Source organism: Haliotis rubra, unplaced genomic scaffold (assembly GCF_003918875.1).
Source record: "Haliotis rubra isolate DU_JTF1 unplaced genomic scaffold, ASM391887v1 Scf520, whole genome shotgun sequence".
Lineage (NCBI taxonomy): Eukaryota > Metazoa > Mollusca > Gastropoda > Lepetellida > Haliotidae > Haliotis > Haliotis rubra.
Genome location: NW_025767214.1, coordinates 548,792 through 572,650, shown reverse-complemented (window position 1 = coordinate 572,650; position 23,859 = coordinate 548,792). Strand labels below are relative to the sequence as shown.

At 38.9% G+C, this 23,859-nt stretch overlaps 1 protein-coding gene across 1 annotated transcript; it reads right to left on the bottom strand.

Moving 5' to 3' along the window:
• Positions 1 to 5,346: 5,346 nt before the first annotated feature.
• Positions 5,347 to 23,313, bottom strand: LOC124252682. The gene is made up of 10 exons (XM_046686340.1): positions 23,052 to 23,313; positions 18,802 to 18,937; positions 16,853 to 17,092; positions 13,197 to 14,628; positions 12,557 to 12,723; positions 9,416 to 9,557; positions 8,919 to 9,120; positions 7,384 to 7,482; positions 5,833 to 5,962; positions 5,347 to 5,479 (listed from the first exon to the last, which is right to left on the bottom strand). The coding sequence occupies exons 1-9, from the start codon at positions 23,076 to 23,078 to the stop codon at positions 5,843 to 5,845; spliced, it is 2,565 nt and encodes an 854-aa protein (XP_046542296.1). The 5' UTR covers positions 23,079 to 23,313; the 3' UTR covers positions 5,347 to 5,479; positions 5,833 to 5,842.
• Positions 23,314 to 23,859: the final 546 nt, after the last annotated feature.

Sequence of the window (23,859 nt, the reverse complement as noted above, 5' to 3'; positions counted from 1 at the left end):
CAACAATATATTCTATGCCCTGAAGGACACACAATAATATTCACTGTACATAATTGTGACATGAAATATTCAGTACATTCAATTAAAGTAATCACAGTAAATTGCATTAAACTGCTTCATAATATCTGCTAGGGCTGAACAATATAATTTGTTTACCGGTATTTACCTGTTCAGACATGAAAACGATACGTATTGCGTTACGCTGATCCATTTTGACATGCATTTCGAAACCTTCGTAACACTCAGACATTTTGGATATATAGAGATTACTAACCTTGTGTGTTTCCATATCATTAATATCATATATTAGGAATAAAAAATGTATTATGCGAGCCTTTAATGACACGAAAACACTCGGTTAATAATCTCTTTATCATATAATGTCATTCTTAAAATTACTTGAAAAAAAAAAAGCAAATGGTACGTGAAGGTATATGAAGAGAATCGAGCATTCCCGTAAGAATACTTAGCAGTACACCAAGGTGAAGGTCGTTCATGACGGCTGCATATGGTTGTGACTAGTCGCTAATACAGTGCAAACATAACTCATGCTTAAGATAAGATCATTCTGTCTAAAAAGAACAACAAAATCGGGCTTGGTTTTCATTGCGGGTAAGCACCTCATCAATATTAGTTTCTGATGGAATCGATTAGTTGTCTGTATTGTGATCGATAGATCAAAATCCTTGGTTGGTACCTTTCTTAGACGATTGCCTTTCAGTTGTGCCTCTTAATCCGTATCATCAATGAAATGTTAAACGTTTTAGGATTCACATGGCCTGTATGAAGTTGTGAAAGTAGTTCGTGGATTGACGTAATTTGCATAGTTATCAGATTTGGATACCAAGTTTATCAGATTGCTTTATTGCACCGATAACACCCTTCATTAGAAGATAATTCCTTTTTTCACATAGAAAGTCATGCGATTGTTGTAAAATGCTGACGCCCAACAACGACCAAAATATTGTGGTGCCAAATACTAGGGCAAAGGTGATGGCATGGTTTGGGGTTGAAAAAGTTAGATGGAACTGTTGATGCGAGTAATGCGGTATGTAAAATATGCAATGGTAAAGTGAAATTCTCAGGAAGGACGACCAATGTAAGTTTGGTTTGAACTTCTGTTCTTAATTTTTGTTCAAGTGTTTCTTGTTTTGGACTAGAATGTTTTAAATATTTACTCATTAATTGACCAGTGATCTCTGATATGTCCTGACCAGGTCAAGTTGCTGTCTAAAATCTCAGGGCTTTTTTTAGAGAGTGGAGAAACTAGTTCAAACTAGTAACCACTGTGTTGATGTTAAATTGTTCTTTTCCTTGTTTCATTTGTGACAAATATTTTTACATTTTTGTTTTGTCATGATTAAAAGTTTTTATTAAAGCTTAATCAAGCATAGTGATTTTGTTATGTTTTTGCTTTATAAATCAAGCATTACCTCGATTATAAGTACCTTTTTGTTGAAAAAATATTCTTGCAATATATTGCAATACATATCGCAATATATGCTTTTGCATTGCAATATATCGCAATATGAAAATTCTATTGGCAATACCCACCCCTACTATCTGCTGAATATAACATACCGTTTTTTGGTCCTGGCCCATTCCTGTATAGTTTATTCAAAATGTGTATAATGGTTATAACGAACTAAAGTTAGTATTGCCTAGTTTATGATCACTGTTTAGTGTGTTAAGTCTTAAAGTGCAGGGCATAACACTCTTTCATTACTTTACAGAATCCTTGTATTTCCACTCTTGAAGTATTAATCATAGGTCTTTTAGACTTGCCGTTTTGTAAGTCAATTTAAACCTTGTGGGACACTGATTGAAGCTTTTCCTACCCTGAACCTGGTTATGTCCCCTTGCTGCACTGTGATCTTTGTGCCACTGTCCATGATAGATTTACTGCTTGACATGCCACTGCCTCTGAAATAAAATAATTATACACATTTTTGTAAGTCCTTTTATGATTATAAATATCATATGCTTGAACCAGAGGAAAAGTCTTGCAACTGTGGTTAAAAATTTCAAGTTTGGGACAAACCCAATAGAAATGGACCTGTAAAGATCCGATTTTGAATTGGTCTTCAGCAACCCATAATTGTTGTAAGACAACAGGATCGGGTGGTCAGGCTCACTGACTTGGTTGACATGTCATCGTATACCAATTGCGTAGATTGATGTGCATACTGTTGATCACTGGATTGTCTGTTCAGGACTCGATTGTTTACAGACCGCTGCCATATGGCTGGAATCATTGCTAAGTGGGGCTTCAAACAACAAACAAACAAATCAAACAGTAAATATGCAATGATTTATATTAGATGTTTAAAACTTTTTCAAATCCTTGACTAAAGATGATTTTCTCAAGGTATATAGGTAAATCAGTACATTATATGAAATGTCATCTTGTGTCATCAGCTTGCTAAAAGATTGGCTCCAGATGCTGGGAAAGTTCTCAGTTTATCTCATGCCAGCCATACGATGGTGAAGGCACATGAACTAGTGAAACTCTTCTTTGAGAGGCGGGCCGGTGGGGTAGCCTAATGGTTAAAGCGTTGGCTCGTCACGCCGAAGACCCGGGTTCGAATCCCCACATGGGCACAATGTGTGAAGCCCATTTCTGGTGTCCCCCGCCGTGATGTTGCTGGAATATTGCTAAAAGCGGCGTAAAACCAAACTCAGTCAGTCAGTCAGTCTTTGAGAGGCATTTAGAAGCTGGAGTACTAATTGGGATAAGACTGACTGACTGACTGAGTTTGGTTTTACGCCGCTTTTAGCAATATTCCAGCAACATCACGGCCGGGGACACCAGAAATGGGCTTCACACATTGTACCCATGTGGGGATTCGAACCTGGGTCTTCGGCGTGACAATTAGGATAAGATGTATGAAGAACAACTTCTATTGGAGTGACATTCTGGTGTTGGTTTTCACGGCATTAGCAAGAAGTGATGAACAGAGTATGGTTGAGAGTCACTCCTGTATATACACTTAAATGTAGCCCCTAAATCTAATAAAGATGTTGTTCATCTACATATCTTGTCCATACTGAAACTGTTCTGGACGTAGTCAAATGCAAAAAAGGTGCCTGTTGTCTCTTTCACTGTGAAAGGTGAATGAACAGTGTGACAGCATGCTGAACACAATGAAAAAGATGAAAATGATGAATGTGAACAAGATGAACACATGATGAAGATGAGCACAATGAACAAGATAAACATGAGTGAGAGAGTGAGTTTAGTTTTATAGCACTTTTAGCAATATTCCAGCAATATCACGGCGGGGAACACCAGCAATGGGCCTCACACATTGTACCCATGTTGGGAATCGAACCTGGGTCTTCGGCGTGAAGAGCGAACACTTTAACCACTAGGCTACCCAGATGATGAAGATGAACAAGAACAAGATGAATATGAACACAAAGAAAATGAACATGCTGAAGAGTAAGTGAGTGAATTTTGTTTCAAGCCGCTTTTAGCAAATTCCAGCAATATCATGACAGGCGAACCAGAAATGGGCTTTACAGATTGTACCCATGTGGGTACTTTAACCAATAGGCTATAAGACCACCCCTCATGATGAAGACGATGAAGACGATGAACACGAACAAGATGAACATGCAGGACTGTGTCAGGAAAGCTCACCTTGGTATGGCGTCGGAGAACTCTTCTTCCAGGGCAGCAAAACTAACTGGAAACAAAGCAGACTAGTGTAATTTCAATCACACCTCCAGGTGAAGTAATTCTACTTATTGGACCAGCAGCACACAACAGGAATTATGAAAAAACATTCATGAAATGATCAGCATTTGCAAATACTCCTAATCAACACAACTAAAATATATAATATTGCCTGAACTGCTTGAAGTCAAAGACAGACAATAATAGTCAATACGATTTATCATTACTTACCTAAATCGGTTTAAGCCAGGTAGTAACTACTATTATCACATAACTTTTGATTACAAACAACAATTATACTCCCCCCCCCCCCCCAGCAACCTTCATTTGTTCTCATGACATCACTTCCTAGTGCAGTCATGATGTCACAAAATAGATCATAATCAAACGTCACATCTTTCTGCCGCATGAAACATTAAAAAAATATCCCCTGCCCTTCTCCCCAAAAACTCTTAACGATAGGTTGAGCATTTTCATCAACAATATTGCACATAATCGTATCAATTTGTTTTATATGTAGCACTCTCTTATGTTATCTTACTAAAATTTGGTACGGCGGGCCTCGTGCAGCCGGGGTCAGTAGTTAAACACAGAGTGGGTGTTCATACGATACTTGGTTGCCTTCTAACGTGAACCCAAATTTTTCTGCCCGCTGCTTCCACGGGGGAGTGATAGTATCGTTACTGGGCACGGCGGAGGGACAGCTTGACCCGTGATAGGATGTGTAATTTGTATGGGGGTCCGAAGTAGGAATGTGGCTTATTGTCCCCGCCTGCATCATCCACACTGTTCTACTAGGGTTTGTTAGACTCAGTATAGCAGTTAAACGAATAATACTGAACCTAAGTTTACTCAGACTGATGAACTTATGCATAAAGAAGAAGCTCAGCACAGGGCGGTACACAAGGACACCAAACAATGCCCTGGAATTGTTGAAATAGGATACTCACAGGAATATCTCATTGAGGGTCTTGGACTGATTTCATCCAGAAACTTTTGATAGGTTGGTCTGTCGTAAAGCACAAGTTTAACAATCTGCGAAAAAAAAAAAAAAAAATACCCCAAAATAGGTTAATATTTCTTAACAATATATGATCCATATCTTCAAGACATACCAGGTATGAATAATAACTTAATATATTGGGTTCAGTTGATAAGTCACATAATAAATATATGGTCTCTCAATAATCTTTACTTTCATTTATTTTAATATGCCATCATAAAACTTCTGCAATATATCATGTACCATAAATAAGGAATATAAAAACACATATTGATATTTACACCATGTTAAGTTGAAAATAGATCTAGAAGCAAGCATAAATATATATTTTCATATGTAGCTATTTTGTAAAGTACATATGTCTTAGTAATTGCATTTATACTTTTATAGCTCATCATAGTTTTGTTCCAAAAGTGTTTGAATTACTCCATTATGCGGTGTGCCGTCGTAAAACAATACTCACTCACTTACTATACTAGTCACTCTTGTAGATCTACATTCAGAATAGAACAGTATGCTCGTCACTAAAATATTGTGAACCTGTTGATATTAGCACTACAGGAAACTACAACATGATGAAAGTTATCAACACCCTCACAAAGATAATCAGTTATCATCCACCTCACCTTCAGGTTTTGTAGTGCAGAATTATTTCTGACAGTCGACACAATGGCCGATGCCACAAACTTCTCTGGGAAATGGAGCAGCCTCCCAGAACCCAGTGCAGTAAATGCGATGGAGGTGAACGAAGCAGCATTAGCCGTCTTCAGACACACATCAATCAGAGCTTTGAGGTCCTGCAAGAAAGATATCATTGACACTATCACAGTGTATGAAGAAAGTCAGGTATCGCACTGGACAAGTGTATCAGGACCCGTGAAGATCCAGGTTACAATTGATCTTCAGTAACCCATGCTTGTCGTAAGAGGCGACTAATGGGATCAGGTGGTCAGGCTTGCTGACTTTGTTGATACATGTCATCGGTTCCCAATTGTGTAGATTGATGAGCATGCTGTTGATCACTAGATTGTCTGGTCCAAACATGTTATTTACAGATTGCCCCCACATATCTGATAATGAAAGCTTTTCTTTGTTTAAAATGACTTCATCAGCACTTTAACCAAGTTCCACATTTAACTATCCTGCTTACAGTTTTGGATTTAGGAGGATTCCAACTTGTCCAGAACAATGGTGAAAACTTTCTTGGCAGACAGGTTCCCACATGCTGGTGTCTGGATGATATTGCCAGGAGCATAACTCATCTTCGTCATGTCAAATTGCTGCAACAGAAAACAGTTGTCTTAAATATGTGAGCGTATGATTTATATCGTTCAAGGAGTAATAGCCAGGGTGATGTTCACTTGACCACTGAATTTTGTACTCAGTGTATACTTTTGTGTCCACCTCGTATTGGTTCAAATGTAAAATCAAACACATACATCCACAGGCATCCTTACAGTAAAACATCCTATTCAAATTAAAAAATATATCTAAGCAAGATCTCTTCTGGAAATATCTGAGTTAGGCCCTGTGGGATCTTGCTCTATACATTTTATTGAGATGTGGCAGTCAATGAGAGTAGTCTCCCCTCAATACTGTCATTATGTTGATGAAAGCGAATGTAACATTATGTAGCTGATGTAGCTTGGGAAAAGGAGAGACAAAATTGTATTTCTTGTTTACAGATCCACCTGTCATATTTTTTCAAGAATAAGAAAAAAAATTAAAATTGATTTTCCCCGCTCAAAAAATAAATCCTAATGTTTTTATTGGCCAAAAATGTAACAAGAAAAATGTTTTTTAGATGTTTTTTGCCTTTTTTTGCCCCATATACACTTCATAAATTGCCAGAAGTAAAATACTTTGAGTATTTAGAAGGAATATTACTTTGACTGGAGATTTTATTTTCATTTTTTTTCCATCCTGCCTTTAAGGTTTTCTGAGGACAAAAATCTGTAAAACAAGAAATAAAATTGGTCTGGTGTTATGTTGATGCAAAGCGAATGTAACATTATGTAGCTGATGTAGCTTGGAAAAAGGAGAGTAGAACACCTAGAAATTACCAGAACCATCGACTTACACTTCAGAGATATTGTAGATTAGACTGTAGACAGTTTACACTCGGGTTATCTCAAAGACTTGTCTCCCTGTGAAGATCTGGGTTTGATTGATCTCCAGTAACCCATGCTTGATATAAGAGGCAACTAACGGGATCGGGTGGTCAGGCTCGCTGACTTGTTTGACACATGTCATCATATCCCAATTGTGTAGATCGATGCTCATGATGTTGATCACTGGATTGTCTGGCCCAGACTCAATTATTTACAGATTGCCGCCATATAGCTGGAATACTTATAGATCAATGCTCATGGTGTTGATCATCGGATCCAGACTGGATTATCTACAGACCACTGCCATATAACTGTGGTATTGCTGAGTGTGGCGTTATACATAGGGGCAGATACAGCTTTTTGAGAAAGGGATGCACACTTCATTTTCACGAGAGTCATTTAGTCATTTAATAAACTTTCAGGACAAAAGGGAGGGGGGTGTACGTCTGTGTGTGTGTGTGTGTGTGTGTGCTTGCACACGCACCCCTGCACTTGTAGATAGTGCACGATGATGGATGATATTCCACCTATACCTATCACGACATCTTGTGTCAAGATCATCAGTCAACAGATCGGTAGTCATTGCATACCTGAATAAACTCTGCACCTCCAGACTTCATGAAAGCAGATGATACCGCTGTTTCTCCCAGTTTGAGAAGTTTTGACACCACATTCACTAGGACATCGCACTGACAGAACAACATAGAAAAACGTGTGTCAGTGAGCAAATATATGTCTCCATGATTCTGTTTATCTCTGCATGGTTTCAATGAGAGTTCCGAATTATGACTTCTTTAATACAAGTTTGTGCCAAATAAGGATAAGAAAAATTAAAATCCATATGTTTTCATTGTTATTATAGCTCTAAAAAGCCACTTGAAGATGTTTTGTTTGTTTTTAAGTCCCCCAAAACTGCACAATTTCAGCATTTCACTCGCCTATCAAATGCTGAGAGTCTATCTTTATTATGTTTGTTGCTGGCAAGATATCTGCAATACTGACTTACTGAGACTCCACTATATTTCTTTTTAGGTTGAAAGATGCAAAGTATGTTTACAACAAATATGCAAGAGCTGATGTCATGCCCTTCTTTTGTGAACCAAAATTTTATGACATTTAGAAACAAAATGGTTGTGTATGAGCCATATGAAGTTTTAGTTCAGTCAAAGTGCAAAGGTCAAACCAAGATCAAAATATGGTTTCAACAGAACACCATATACGCGTCCCAAAGTATATGATTTTTTACAAATGGCAGAAAAATGTCCATAAAGAGATTATTTCAATATGACGGCATCAAATTTGAACCTCTTGAACAAAATGGTGGGTCATCATTGGTGGAATAATGATTTGTGAGATGTTCACCCCAGACACCCAATACACAAACATCAGCTCTAGTCCACTGGACTTGCAGCCAGCTAAGATAAAAATAATTATTTTATTAGCCATTTTACTGTGAAGAAAGGTCCCAAAGAAATTAATGATGCTTAGATTTTATTCCAGGACCTTTCACGAAAACTTGTGACATTTTTTAATAACACCATTTGAATGACAGAGCGGACATTGTCTACAAGTAGTCATTAATCTATATAGAGTCACGATGATGATGCTTTATTCAGGTAAAGGGGCCACCGGCCCATCATACCGGTACAGAGCATGATGGAATACCATTATTACATGAGCTCTGTATATAAACACATGTACAATGCAATATTGGGAACATTAATGAAGTTAAAATATTGTTTTACAGATATCCCTTTGAAAAAGGAATTATGTTTCTTAGCAGCAAGAAATGTATATATTTTGCCAAATTATTGCAGATATTAAGATTAGTGGAACAAAATAACAGGAACATTTTCTCGCGAGTTGGGAACATGTGATAATATTGAGGTATGAGACTGGAACGCAGGTCAAGGTAAAATGGGCACACAGGTAAAAGTGAAATTCATATTCAACAATTGGTATACTACACAAAGGGCAAAAAATGTTCATGTCTTGGAGTTTTATCTGCCCGTTTCTATTATTAATTCAAAATAATTTTACATCGATAAATCGAACAAAGTTATGAAATTGAAAATTATCATACTATATTAATCTGTATAAATCTTATTTCATCAACTCTATTTACCTTCTCGTTGGTCACATCACCCTTGTGGACAGAAACTGTTATACTTCCAACTTTGATAGAGGTCAACTGTGGTGCTGGTCGGGCAATCGGACGCTCAAAGTGACGAGATGGACGGTGATCTTCAAAGATGCGTATTGTCTCCGTCTGGCTGTCAGAACTATTCAGCTTCTCTAGTGAATGACTTCGACTTAGCTTCTCGTATCTATCACAATACAAAACAAAAGAACATTCTACAACTAGGCTGAGTCTTGTTTTAAACAAGAAATACATTCACGATATACTGAAAACTGATTCTAAGAGCAACAACTAACTATTAATTTAGCAGATATAAAAATAACACAAACGAGAAAGAACAAACATGGTTTGTGATGCACAATACAAAACCTTTCAAATATACTATGTTTTAAATAAGAAATAACATCAAATACTTTTGTCATACCAATTAAAAATGTTTACAGAATGAATTATTGAGGAAAAACCAGAAATGAGTGCTATACCCGCTACTGGCTGTTGTAGATGCTGGTGTAGATTTCATTGCAGGAAGATACAGCTCCAGGAAACATGGATGCTTAGCCTCGAAGGAGGCCACCATGGCCTTCGGGTCACTTCTCTGTATACCTCGGATGAGCAGGTTCAAGTCTGAAAACCATCAGCGATATCCGGCAAATGTTGGAACATGTTCTTAAAACATCTTCTGTTTGTTTCTGGGTTTGTTATTAACACTATGCTCAGCAACATTAAAGTTAAATCATAGCAGCTTGTAAACATGGTGTTTGGGCCAGATAGACCAGTGATTGATATTATGAACAAAGTCCTGGCTATCTGTGCTTGTTGACATTCAATTAAACATGTCTGACATCCAGGTTATTATCTGGGGAGCTACTCAGAATATTCACAGGGTATTTTAGACAATGTTCACTCTTGACTTAATGACATAGGTACATCGGTACAGAAGCTTGCCTTTATTCACATAATATTTGAGGGTGATGTCAAACCTTGGGTATTTTGAATAACAGACATACTACGAAACATTTAGACTGACAGACTGAGTTTAGTTTTAGTTATTCCAGCATATTCACCAGAAATGGGCTTCACACATTGTAAATGAATAACGATCATTTAGATACAAGTTTAGTTGTTGCATATTCTGATAAATGAATAACGATCATGAAGCCATATTCCAGCCATATTTCTCTGTTATGTATGATTCTAGTCAAATTCATGCAAACCGAAACTCAGAAATATCTCAACATTATATGAGAAGGTTGTCTGGAAAACTATATATACCACATGAACATGATCAACCATGCTAAACTGAACCAGCTTACCCTCAAGTCATGAAAGGCTACTTGGTGTCCCTAATGTGCAGCTCAGTACAAGCATTAAGAGATCTGCTACCAATGTTATAACTGTGGTCTCTGTGACGTGTTATGTCCACAACAAAGTTTTGACTTTAACTCCTCCAAGTACCGTATATGACCGTCTATAAGCTGAATTTTGAGGACCAAAAAAAGCAGTCTGTAGAAGGGGGTCGTCTTATCCATGGGTTACGCTTTCGTCAAACTTTTTTCCAGGGGTAAGAAAACAACATCGTATCACTTCGCGTGAACAAACAACAGAAGACGACTTTGTCAGTAGAGACGTCAAATTTGCAATTAAACATCACTAGACAAGATTATTTACCTTTTAAGTTATAAGTTGTTTTTGCTGGGCATTGTATTATTTGCAGGGATTAAGATTACCGTATGTATTTGTCTCGCATTACACAAAGCCGAAATAGCAATCAGCTGTGCACATGTTTCCCGCCAAACAAGTTCAAACATGCACAATAATATAACGGGGATCTAATTCTGACGCAGTCATCAGTAAAATATAATACAGAATACCATTATTTAACCCAAAGAAATATATCCTAGCATTGTGTAATTTTAGTTACAGTTTTGCTCTATAAATTAATTAAGATTACCGTGCGTATTTGTCTCGTACACAAAGCCGGAAATAGCAATCAGCTGTGCACACGTTTCCCCGCAAACAAGTTCAAACATGCACAATAATATAACGGGACGAATTCTGACGCAGTCATCAGTAAAATATAATACAGAATACCGTTATTTAACCCAAAGAAATATATCCTAGCATTGTGTAATTTTAGTTACAGTTTTGCTCTATAAATTAATTAAGATTACCGTGCGTATTTGTCTCCATTACACAAAGCCGGAAATAGCAATCAGCTGTGCACACGTTTCCCCGCGAACAAGTTCAAACATGCACAATAATATAACGGGACGAATTCTGACGCAGTCATCAGTAAAATATAATACAGAATACCGTTATTTAACCCAAAGAAATATATCCTAGCATTGTGTAATTTTAGTTACAGTTTTTGCTCTATAAATTAATTAAGATTACCGTGCGTATTTGTCTCGTACACAAAGCCGGAAATAGCAATCAGCTGTGCACACGTTTCTCGGTGTACAAGTTCAAACATGCACAATAATAAAAATAATCAATCAGTAAAATATAATACAGACTACTATTATTTAACCCAAAGAAATATATCCTAGCATTGTGTAATTTTATTTACAGTTTTTATGTAAAATATATATAATCAACACTAAGGTTATACGGACCCTCATGAACGTGGTATGCACATGGAATGGGGTAAAATACGGAAGCGATTTAAATTCACATATTTTTACCGATGTTACTGTAAACTAGCAGTCAATAAAAAACGAGGCGGTAATCAGTTCGTGATTGTTGAATGGGGTAAAATAAGCAAGCCAGTTTGTTGCTACAATAAATATGATATTTAGAGAAGCAAAATATATTATGCATTTTCTACACTTCGTTTCGATCCGTGAGTAGACACAATTTATATGACAGTGAATTCTTTGAATAATGTGGACCAAAGTTATAATTATTGGTAACTGCCAGTTGTCTGTGGTCTGTGTTTGCCGCGATTAGGACACCATCACGGGGGATCGACTTATGCATGAAACATACCATTTTGACACTGATTTTAAGGGTCAAGTTTGGGGGTCGTCTTATCCATGGGGTCATCTTATTGACGGTCATATACGGTAAGACTCAGGACTTATTAGCCCAACTATCCAAGCAAAGACAATATTATACAATTATATACTGTTGATGAGGTCAATACCAAGCATTATTGACCGCGGGTCCATAAGACAGGTATTGTACCGAATCCACCAGTCCATAATTGTTTTATTATGTAATTACAAAAACAAAAAGCTTCTAAAAACCATAACATGTCCATTTAGTCAAGAAAAGTGATTTTATTTTCGCTTCAGACCAATAACGTTATGTCAAAAATACTGTGACATGTAAACAATAGAATGACGTCATAGCTTTACGTCAAAATCTATTTTTAATAACTCAAGTCAATATGACTTTTGGTCGGACCTGGGTTGGAGTCAATATGCTTTTCTGTCGACGGTCACGTGACTGCCGCTAGACCATTCAGGTAGCGGAAAAAAATATGCTTACATGATAAATTGTGTTCTTGTTTTCCAGTAACATCACATGGCTTGTGTCTTGTGTCTGGTGGCTAACACCTGTCACACCATGAGACAGTTTAGCATGTAGAATGACTGGTATGACTCATTCATCACACTGACCTTTCTCTTTGGCCACCTCCTTGCCCAGATGTAGACGTTCATGCCACACTTTGTCCTCCAGCTGCTTCAGCATTCTCATCTTGTCATCCACATCCTTCGGTGATCCCTCCAGTTTAAGGTGGAGGCTGGACATACTGCCTGTTTCATCCATTCTTCCTCCCTGGGAGCTGAACAACAACAACAACACTGAACAACAACACTGGACAACAACAACAACAACACTGGACAACAACAACAACAACAACAACAACACTGAACAACAAACACAGCACTAAACAACAAACACATCATCCCGTCAATGTTGTACAAACTCATTACAATCCATCTCTTCAATTCAAGTATCCCACCTACACACTCTCAATGCTGTTCAACTGGCTTCCTTATCAGCGTACTCTGTCCATCATCTTACAATATTATCCGTCATTTGTTATTGTCAAACCATCCATGTTAATCTCTCTCATTATCAGTTTTTTGGTCACAATTCAGTCTTCCCCAACAACAACCATTCTGAGGTTTGTGGCTGACCATAGTATATGGATCTACCCAGGAACATGTTTCTACTTGTATATCAAAGATGCATAAACAGTGTCTCTTATGTATCATCACACATCTCATGATGCCCCCCAGTCGCCAAACATACCTGAACTTCTTCTTGATCTCTGCTATATTGTTGTGGAAGAAGCTCTTCATACACTTAGCCTTGGCCCCTTTGATCTCGAATTGCTTGGAAGTGTGGGAATGTCGCTTCAGCTCCCCCAGCAGCTCCCCCTTCACCAGCTTCACATCTCCGTTGAGTCCATCAATGGTCAGCTTGCTCCCACCAGCATTGTGGGTCACCTTCACCTTCATCTCTTTCTCAAATCGGTCACGCGTTGCTTTCCATTCTGGACTCTTCAAGTAGTGCACGTGGGATTGATCAAAGTGCACGTTTTCCTGACAAATCAGCTTCTTCAAGTCCTTTATCATCGTGCAGGTTTCCGACTCGGAAAAAGACACACAGTGCATGGTGGTACCTTTGACATAGCACTGGGAAGTCCCACACACATTCAGTTCATTCTCTAGGTAGCTTTTGCCATTTTCGGACATCAAGATCTCAGCAATCACCGGGGAAACTTCATGAGTAGAAGCAGAGATGCTGTGGTTCTTCTCATAAAGCTTCAGTGTCACTTCTTGTAGTATGTATTCAGGGCCTTCAATGTTGATGGAGCCATTCTTAAAGGTCAACCTACATTTGGGAAACTCATTTTCTAATCCTGAGGCTTCTAAGAGCTTTACATGGGCCTCATTAAAGTTAGTAACAGATGTTTTACCAATGGTTTCCTCTGGAACATCAGCTGGTTGGGGTTTTGGTCTGGGTTTTGGTTTTGGTTTGGGCTTTGGTTTGGGGGGCTTGTTTGGAGGAGCAGAACTGGAGAGAAGTGCTTCATGACATTTAGCAAGCTCAGGAACAATTGACATAAACTCTGGAATTTGGTCCAGGGGCTTGTCTGGAGGAGCAGCACTGCTGAGAAGTGCTTCATGACACTTAACAAGCTCAGAAACCTGTGTAACCTCTATGACTTGGTTCTGAGATCGTTCCTCCTGAGGATGTGATGCTTCCAATGTAGGTTCACTTTGATATGGAGCACCAGTCAATGAAGTCATGCTCGACAAACTCTCCATAGCAGATGTGGAATCGGTGGGTGAAGAAGCAAATACACTCATCCACTGACCATTAGCATCAGGTGAAGTCCAGCCTTTATCCTGTGACTTCACAGGATTTGAAGAGGTTTTAGCTGAAATCAGAGAGCTCCAGGTTTCTTCAGTGCGAGGTGTAGTCATAGGACGCCCAGTATCTTCAGTTTTGGGAGCAGTCAGAGAACTCCAGGTTTCTTCAGTGCGACGTGTGGTCAAGGGGCTCCCAGTTTCTGGCGTTGTGTATCCTGATGATGAAGATGAGGCTGAAGATGGCTGCAGATTGTTGAGGTACTCCAGCACATCTTCATGGAATGCCCGGTAGTAGGGTGTGATCTCAACCGCTGGGCTGTTCTTCTGTGGCTTGTGTGAGTCCTTGTTAAGTACACTTTGTACAACTGTAAACAAACAGAGCAAGTGAGTTTGAGTCCTTGTTAAGCACACTTTGTACAACTGTAAACAAACAGAACAAGTGAGTTTGAGTCCTTGTTAAGTACACTTTGAACAAGTGTAAACAAACAGAGCAAGTGAGTTTGAGTCCTTGTTAAGTACACTTTGTACCACTGTAAACAAACAGAACAAGTGAGTTTGAGTCCTTGTTAAGTACACTTTGTACAAGTGTAAACAAACAGAGCAAGTGAGTTTGAGTCCTTGTTAAGTACACTTTGTACAACTGTAAACAAACAGAGCAAGTGAGTTTGAGTCCTTTTGTTAAGTACACTTTGAGTACTTGTTAAGTACACTGTAAACAAACAGAGCAAGTGAGTTTGAGTCCTTGTTAAGTACACTTTGTACAAGTGTAAACAAACAGAGCAAGTGAGTTTGAGTCCTTGTTAAGGACACTTTGTACAAGTGTAAACAAACAGAGCAAGTGAGTTTGAGTCCTTGTTAAGTACACTTTGCACAACTGTCAACAAACAGAAAAAGTAAGTGTGAGTCCTGTACACTTTGCACAACTGCAAACAGTGCAAGTGAGACAGGTTGTAGACTGTGAAGACAGAACTATCACAGGATCCTGTGTCATGAAGCATCAGTCCAACGTACAGCTCATAGCTCATGCACTACTTTTATATAGTTGCAGAGACTGACTTCTATAACATCCACACATGTACCAGTGATGTAATGATACAGCAATACAAGGCTCACAATACAATCCCTCGATTTACCAATATCGCAATACATATGATACAATACATTACAAGTTTTATTGATAAGATATTGTGACCAGTAACAGACACTGTACAAGAGCCAGTCTATGTAGATTCTCAAGTTTTCCTAGTTGGCTGTGAATAGTAGAATCAGCACAGTGCCTCCAAGTCTATATTTTTCTCCCCTACAATATCCTATCTCTCTTGTCCGAAATTTGAGAACAAATGATTCAGGGTTGTGATTTAAGTAGACAAGGGGAGAGAATGTGAACTAAATAGAATAATGAAATATAACCCTGTGACACTATATGAATCATATCATACACATATCATCAGTATATGTATTACTGCAGTGTCATCATATCAGAACACCCTAACACAAAGACATACTTTGTATGATCATATATGATCATATATCATACAGATTTATATTAACAATGAGAATATTTATAACGCGCCTTTTCAGAGGCAGGCTAGATATCCTGCTCGAAGCGCACAATCTGATGATTATTACCAGAGATAACCCAAGCTGCTTGTTAGGTGCAAGCAGGTTAAGTCTCACGACTTATTTCACCGGGTACCCATTTTCTGTTGGGTGAACAGAGGCTACTTTGAACAAACTCACTTGCCTAGGGTGAGACCACATGTATAACATGTGCTTCTTTGTGGGGCAGGACTCAAGTCCTAGAAACTCTCAGGAGTCAAGCTGCCAAACACGGTCACCCATCCAAGGACTCTCTGCACCCAACATTTAACTTCAACCGATTGTGACCTGAGCGCTATGCACAGGACCACACGCCACCACACACCACATCTGTATGTATCGTGTAACATACTGAGGGCCACATATCACTGCAGGTCTGAGTCTCCAGGCATTATTTCTTCCTAAGACCTTACAGCACTGGATCCCTGTCATTCTACCTGTTGTGTTCAGCATTATTCCATATAATAATTTCTCTGTTGACAGTCCAAGATAATAAATGAAAACATGTCCAAACATTGTTGGCACTATGGGTGTACGTTTAAAAACAATGCATTCACTACACCCATGGTAGTTACCAGGAAATATCTAACACCCATCCAACCAAGTTTTTATAAATCTGGGCCTTTTTCCGCATCTCAAACAAGGTAGTTTGGTTCAAAGAATTCATAACGCAAGAAAGAATGGTGACCTTACCATGACGTCAAATTACGGAAATTTGTGGCCTTGCATATTTTAGTGCTTTTTTCATAATGGCATAGTATATACTGAGGGAAACAAATAAGGGATCACAGGAAAATTCATGCGTTCCTTTAATATTTGCCAGTTCTCAAGCTTTGAATAGCACTGTGGCGATGGAAACTGGAAAATAACAGAGGAACACTTGCATTTTCCTGTGATCCTTTATTCATTTCTCTCAGTATATATTCATTAAAGGTAACACTTAAACATGTGATTTGATTCTTACTATACACAGCTACCAAGGAGTCTTACCATTTGTGTCATTAAACAAGACGGTTGCTACTTTTAGGTTCTTCAAGATGACACTGTCAGTGACTGCCTCATCAGCCCCACCCGCCTTGGGGGTTTCGAAGTAGAACCTGAGGGTGTCCTCTGTGATCCCTGGGGGTAGTCCCTTAACGATGATGCCATCAGGTGGAGACACTTCCACCAGTGTCACTTGCTGCCCTTCAATACGACGTTTCTTGGTCTTTTTCTGACAGCTGCTGAAATCTATTAATAAAGACTTTTTGGTTTGGCTTCTTGTTCAGTGCCACACTCAGCAATATTCCAGCTATATGTTTGCAGTCTGTAAATAATCGAGTCTGGACCAGACGATCCATTGATCAACAGCATGAGCATCGGTCTACGCAACTGGGATACGATGACATGTGTCAACGAAGCTATTAATAAAGATGTCTTATTAAACTCTGTACAGTGCTATATCTGTGACAGCAAAGAACTATCTTTAAATTAACAATTCAAGGTTGAAGAAAGAGGAGTTAAAAAACTGCCCGCTATAATCAAGCTCAGACAGTGACACATAAAGTGAGCATTCTCTGTAAATCTACTGTGTGTGAGAGATATACCCACACTTTCTGATGTGATCTGTCTCGGTATTAATGGGTACAACAAGGACTGGTCAGCTGTGAGTCAGTATAATGTGTCTGAGTGGGGTATTCATACCTCACTGTGACAGGGTATCTGAGCGAGCTAGCACTATAAAACCAGCTTAAGTCTGGGCTAATACAAGCAGCCGCACATACACATACACACGCATGCACGTCGTCATATGAGCGAAATATTCTCAAGTACGATGTTAAACCTATTAAACCTCACCTCACTTCACCTCACTCCAGTCAAGTTGACAATTAAAAAAACCCATTTTGTTTTGTATACAAATTAGACACTTTGTGTAAAGTGTCTTTGACAGGGATCACTTTAATTTATACAAACAACTACTTAAACAAAGGTTTTAAGATCCTGTGAGTGGAGAAGAGCTGCAGAAATCTCAACAGACATTTGGGGTTGAGCTTGCAACACATATATGAGTACTAAGGTATAAACGTTTGTATTTATGCCCTTAGCTCTCCATCGATCAATGTAAGAATGTGAATGCTGACTCCGTCGTGACCATGCAAACAACAAATAAACTGTCAAATAAAAGATGTTTGGGGTTTGTGCTTTGTTATCCTTTATGCACTTTCGTTCGTGTTTTTGGTACCAGTAACTTCAGATTGTCTGTCATGAAACACCCATGTACTGTACTTGTCTTATGTTCAGAGCTCCAGATAAGATTAGCTCATGTGGGTACAAAACCCACTGGTTTTTTTTGAGTAGGTATTATGAATGTTGAGTGGGTATTTCATTTTCAGTTACCCACTGCTTTCAAATATGTGCGTATTTCAGTCATTTTACTCACCTAAGTATTATGTCATTGAGTAAGTTTACTATGCAGGTATGTTCTGCCTTACGTCATATCTAATCAAAACCAACTTAAATATAATGGAAATGATTTCATAAAAAATCACTCATCCTATACTGACAGTACAACACTAGTCCTATACTAACAGTACAACTTGATAGCAATCAATGTCTTTTTCATAATACAAGCTATTTTAATAAATATATTCCGCACGCATTTGTTTTAAACTCTTTGCGTATCTAACATTTTAAATGTGTAATTGGAAAGTTTCTATGCATATTTTACCCGGATACGCAGCTTATCTGGGCCTCTGTATGTTGTCTATACAAAATACCCCTCACTCCTGCTGGAAGTCCAACAAAAACATTAGCACATTATAGATCAGGTAAAAGTATAGGTGTACTGGCCAATATACCTATACCTTAAACAAAGGAAACCATGGCAACAAGACCGAAAACGGTTATACCATGGCTAATCTACCTGGTCATAGCCTCAGTATAAAAATACAGTCCCTTACCTTCAATCTCATTCTCCATGGTAACCAAGGCGATGTGTTTTACCCTATCATCATAGAAGTGAATGTCTTCCACTCCATTGTCGCAGATGATCTCGAGGTAGTTGGTCATGGTGTCTTCCGAGCATTGAGGCAGGTTCTGTCAAGTGTGGGAAACACTACACAGTTACAACCATTTCCAACCTGCATGCAGTAGTCTAGTGGTTAAAGTGTTCGCTCTCACGCTGAAGACCCAGGTTTGATTCCCCACATCAGTACAATGTGTGAAGCCCATTTCTGGTGTTCCCCATGTGATATTGCCGGAATATTGCTAGTCTGTCTCACAGTCCGTGAACCACATCATTTTCCCAACCGCCAGCCTTCCCTACAATGTGTTATATGTTATACAGTAGAACACGGATAACGAACTCCAAGGGACCAAGAAATTTAGTTCGCTATATCCGTTGTTCGTTATTTACATTTGACCGCCATCTTGGATTGTAGAGATGTAGAGACATGTATATGCTGAGGCTACAAATCTTTATTTGAGTACATTTTTTAAGCATCTAGGCTTTGCTGACTTCCCTATGACTAACAACTTAAGTTTTTCACTCCCGGACATGTTTGCCGCCACCAACAATGTTATTCTCTCTTTAGAATTTTTTCCCCCACTACATTTTTCAGATTTAAAGTGAAGAGTTCTGTTTGGTTTCATTTTGTAGAAGAGGCCAGTTTCGTCAGCATAGAAAATGTTATCAGGCTTGTACTCTTCAAGACACAGATTTTGCAAGAATAGATTCGCGATTCTTAATAATGGAACTGTGAGTGGATTTTGGAATGCCAAAGTCGAAAGCGATGTTTGTCTTAGATTTTACACCTGAATCTACAGCCTGAATTATCTGAAGCTTGGTGTCAAAAGTGATAGCTTTACGTTTGCCTGCCATAGTGACGAGAGTGAACGAAGACCTGTATACCAGTCAAGCTTTTAAACACGACATGTTTGTTTTGTTAATTAATTAATGACCATCAAACAATGTTGATTTGCCGCCAACAAGGTTGATGTATACCGCTAAGTGGCTGAGCTGACACTGAGCTGACACTGAGTGAGTTCGCTAATCACGTTGTTAATTGGGTCTTGGGGGTAGTAAATCAGTTCGCTATAGCCGTTAATTTGCTACTCATGAGTTTGTTATTCGCGTATAATTTTAATGATATTATAAAGGACTATTGACGGGACTTTTAAATTTGTTCGATATAGCGTTTGTACGCTATATCTGTGTTCGCTATATCCATGTTCTGCTGTATTTGGGATTTGTGTGCTGGCGATTAGGTGCCTGACTCTGAAGGTGTGGGTTTTAATCCTGGATGGGACTCAAGCCCCCCAAAATACTAGAATCTGTACTTTACTGTGAAAGTGTAATCCCAAATATAACATATGTTATAAATGGTAAACCCCTACATGAAGCAAGTGTAGACTCCCTCAGGCTCCTTTTCAATTTGAATGGGTTTATTTGTTACTATCAAAATTATATATATTCAGAGACCATGCGCTATTTTAGAATATAGTGTAAAACTAAACTCACTCACCTCACGCCTGCTTGCTAACATGACACATCACACACAGGGCTGAGCAGGGCTGAGCAGCATTGACGTGTACGTACATTACAAAGATGTATTTGTTTCACATGTTCCAAATGACAACCATCTATTGGATGGGGGCCTATAGTGCTGCTCCAACCGGTTATGGACGTACAGCGTTAAGTCTGTCAAGGAAACAGCTCAGTTATTGTCTTTGTCAAAGTGCAATGACGGACCTAAACTTCTGTAACACTCTGTTTAGCTACTCCATCCTTGTTGGCTCGTGACTTCCTGCCTTTGTTGTGGTGTATTTCTGAATCAGAGAGGTGATATGGCCGTTCTGACAGATTCCCTGACACAGCTGTATTGTAAGCCCAGCATCTGTCCAATATTTACTATAAAATGATGATGATGCTTAGCATAAACAATTTACTTCTTATCCAAAATAGAGAAACTTCTTTGAGAGGCATTTTTAGAAGTTGTAAAGATGAAGGGAAACAAGGTTCTATCGATAGTCAACTGCAAATGTCAGATTCATTGCAATAAAGAAGTTGACTATCCATAGAACTTGGTTTTCTTTAATATAGAGAAAGTTGAAATTATGGGAAAGTGAAAGTAGATTAAGTTGAAAACCTGTGAAAGTGAAAGTAGACTTGCTGGCTTTCATACAGCATTGGTATTAGCCCTAGCATGGTACCCAGTAACTTCCGAAACTGGTTTTAGGAATACATGCAACTAAATGTCTGCTGTCTCAAAATTCTAAATGCACATGTATCACTGCCTGTTCTCTTTACAACCTTTCAACCCCTCACCATCTCAACCTCATACCATCTCAATTCTACACCATCTTAACAACCAAAGATCCCAACTTCCCAGCCTCTCCACCACATACCCCCCTCAACTACCTGACCCGTGAAGATCCTGGTTAGAATTGGTCTTCAGCAACCCATGCTTGTCGTAAGAGCCAACTAAAGGGATCTGGTGGTCAGGCTCGCTGACCTGGTTGACACATGTCATCATATCCCATTTGCATAGATCAAAGCTCATGCTGTTGATCACTAGATTGTGTTGTCCAGACTCAACTATTTACAGAATGCTGCCATATAGCTGGAATATTGCTAAGTGTGGCGTTAAACAACTCAACTATACCACCCTCTTAACACTATGTGTTGAATACTACAATTTGTTGTACAGAGTTTTGTCCCTTATTTTCACCAGGAGACTGTTTTGGGGTTTGAATCCATGAGTCACATTCCATAGCCTTGATTTGTTGACACCACTTTAGGCTTACCTCCAAAACAGTTAATCAAGAGCCTGTGATATAACTGAAATTCTGCTTAAAGCAACATTTGACCCAACTCACTGGGGCTGTAAACACCTAATGCAGCTCCTGATCAATGTAGATGAGTGAGACAATATGACTTTATGCCAATTTTACAGCCATGTCACAGCAGGGGACACAAGTGGACTTCATTCATTTCAAATATGTTGGGAACTGAACCCAGATCTTGGGCATGATAAGTGAACACTTTATCTACTTGGCTACTCCACAACCCTGATTCTTATGACACTGGGTGGTTTTCCTTGAGTACAGTACGGGGGCGAAGTGGGCGAACTGGCTAAAGCGCCAGGCTAGTGATCCAGCGAGCTTGAGGTGACGGGATCGAGCCCACCTGTGACCGGGTGTAAAAACCTTGGAGTCATCTTTGTGTGCAGACTCTTTCAGTGTTGTCACAACCCCTATTTTACAGTACACAACCCTGTGCACTTAAAAGAACCCACGAATCCGTTGGTATATGACCAGATGGTGGCCACATGAATATGTGCAAACACCCAGTTGCGGGTACAGCAACGTGCAGTAAACTTGAACAAAATACTGTGACTATGTGTCCCAGTCCACCCAGCTGTGAATGGGTACCTCGTAAGGATGGAATGCCCCATTAACTCGGTGCGCCTAGTGGCTGTAAGAGTTGTATGCTCCCCAGGGAGTTGAGATTGACAATACGATGTGCCGTTGAGATTGACATCCAGTGAACGAGGGAAAAACAAAGCGCCTTTGAGCAGCTGAGCTGAGCTGGATATCGGCACTATGCAAATGTGTGTGTGTGTGTGTGTGTGTGTGTGTGTGTGTGTGTGTGTGTGTGTGTGTGTGTGTGTGTGTGTGTGTGTGTGTGTGTGTGTGTGTGTGTGTGTATGTACAGTTGTCCTTATTACAGCTTTCTAGTGAAAAACAAACAAACTTGTCTAACAAAAACTGAAAACACTCTAATGCCTGACTGAATGAAATCACCTGTATTTGCACAATTCTGGATTTAACAGTCACCAGCCCATAGGTTTTGAGCCATATACATAAATATATTTGTTTACTTCCAAAAGAAAATAATGCTATATTAATGTTTAGAAATCTAAAATTATGTGTAAATGAGTATGGTTTTACACCAACTTTAGCAATAGTCTATCAAAAGCACGACTGGGCACACCAGAAATGGGCTTCACACATTTTAACCCTCTGGGAAATCGAACCTGGGTCTTCAGCTCGATGAGCGAACACTTTAACCACTAGGTTATCCCACCGCCCCCTAAAATTATGAAACTATCAAAATTACAAATAATAATTAATCGTATTTACTTATATTTTACCCCAAAAGTGTGACAACATACATACAGGCGCGCGATCACAAATGAAGTGTACTCACTTTGACAACTAGGAGTGTCTTCTCCATTGTGGAAGTGATTTCTGTTATTCACCACCCTCCACAAGTTGAGCGGCAACCTGCCGTCCTCTTCGTTCTTTTTCTCGGTTTACTACCACTGACAGCTAGGATGGGTGCTTACAAATTCTAAACTGCTTCTCAAAGATCGCTTTTAAGTCCTTTCCTGACCAAATCTGAGACACATCTGCATATCTTTCCCCATTCTTTGTAATGTGACGTATCGGTGAAATCTCTACTTTCTCTTTCGTTTTACGACGGAAGTCACATGATCACACACAGACATATGTTTTAGTTTTATTGAAAACAGAAACAAGTGTTCGAGAAGAAGCAATAAAACAAGGAATGATAATAATAATGAGTATTTACACCACTTTAAGCAGCTGATTTGGGGAAGACAAACACTCCGTACAAGCATAGAAGGGGATTCCCCCACATTTGTGTGACGTCAGAACCCGCGATTTATGAATGTGAGTTACTTCCCTTACACAATGTAAACTTGTTTGAGTGGCATTTTAGAAGATGAGATGTACACTATAGAACAAGTTTTTGTGGATAACAACTTCTTTATTTCGTGAGTGCGACGAAAGACAACGGTACAAGAATCTGTATCGAAACGTCGCACTCACGAAATAAAGAAGTTGTTGTTATCCATATTGCAATGTAAACTTGGCTGAGTAACGTCAGTTCTAACAGTGTTCAATGTGCAAAGTGTTTTTATGAATTCATGCAGCTTATTCATATATTCATATAAAAGAAGGACTTAATCACATCCAGACATTAATATTCCCAG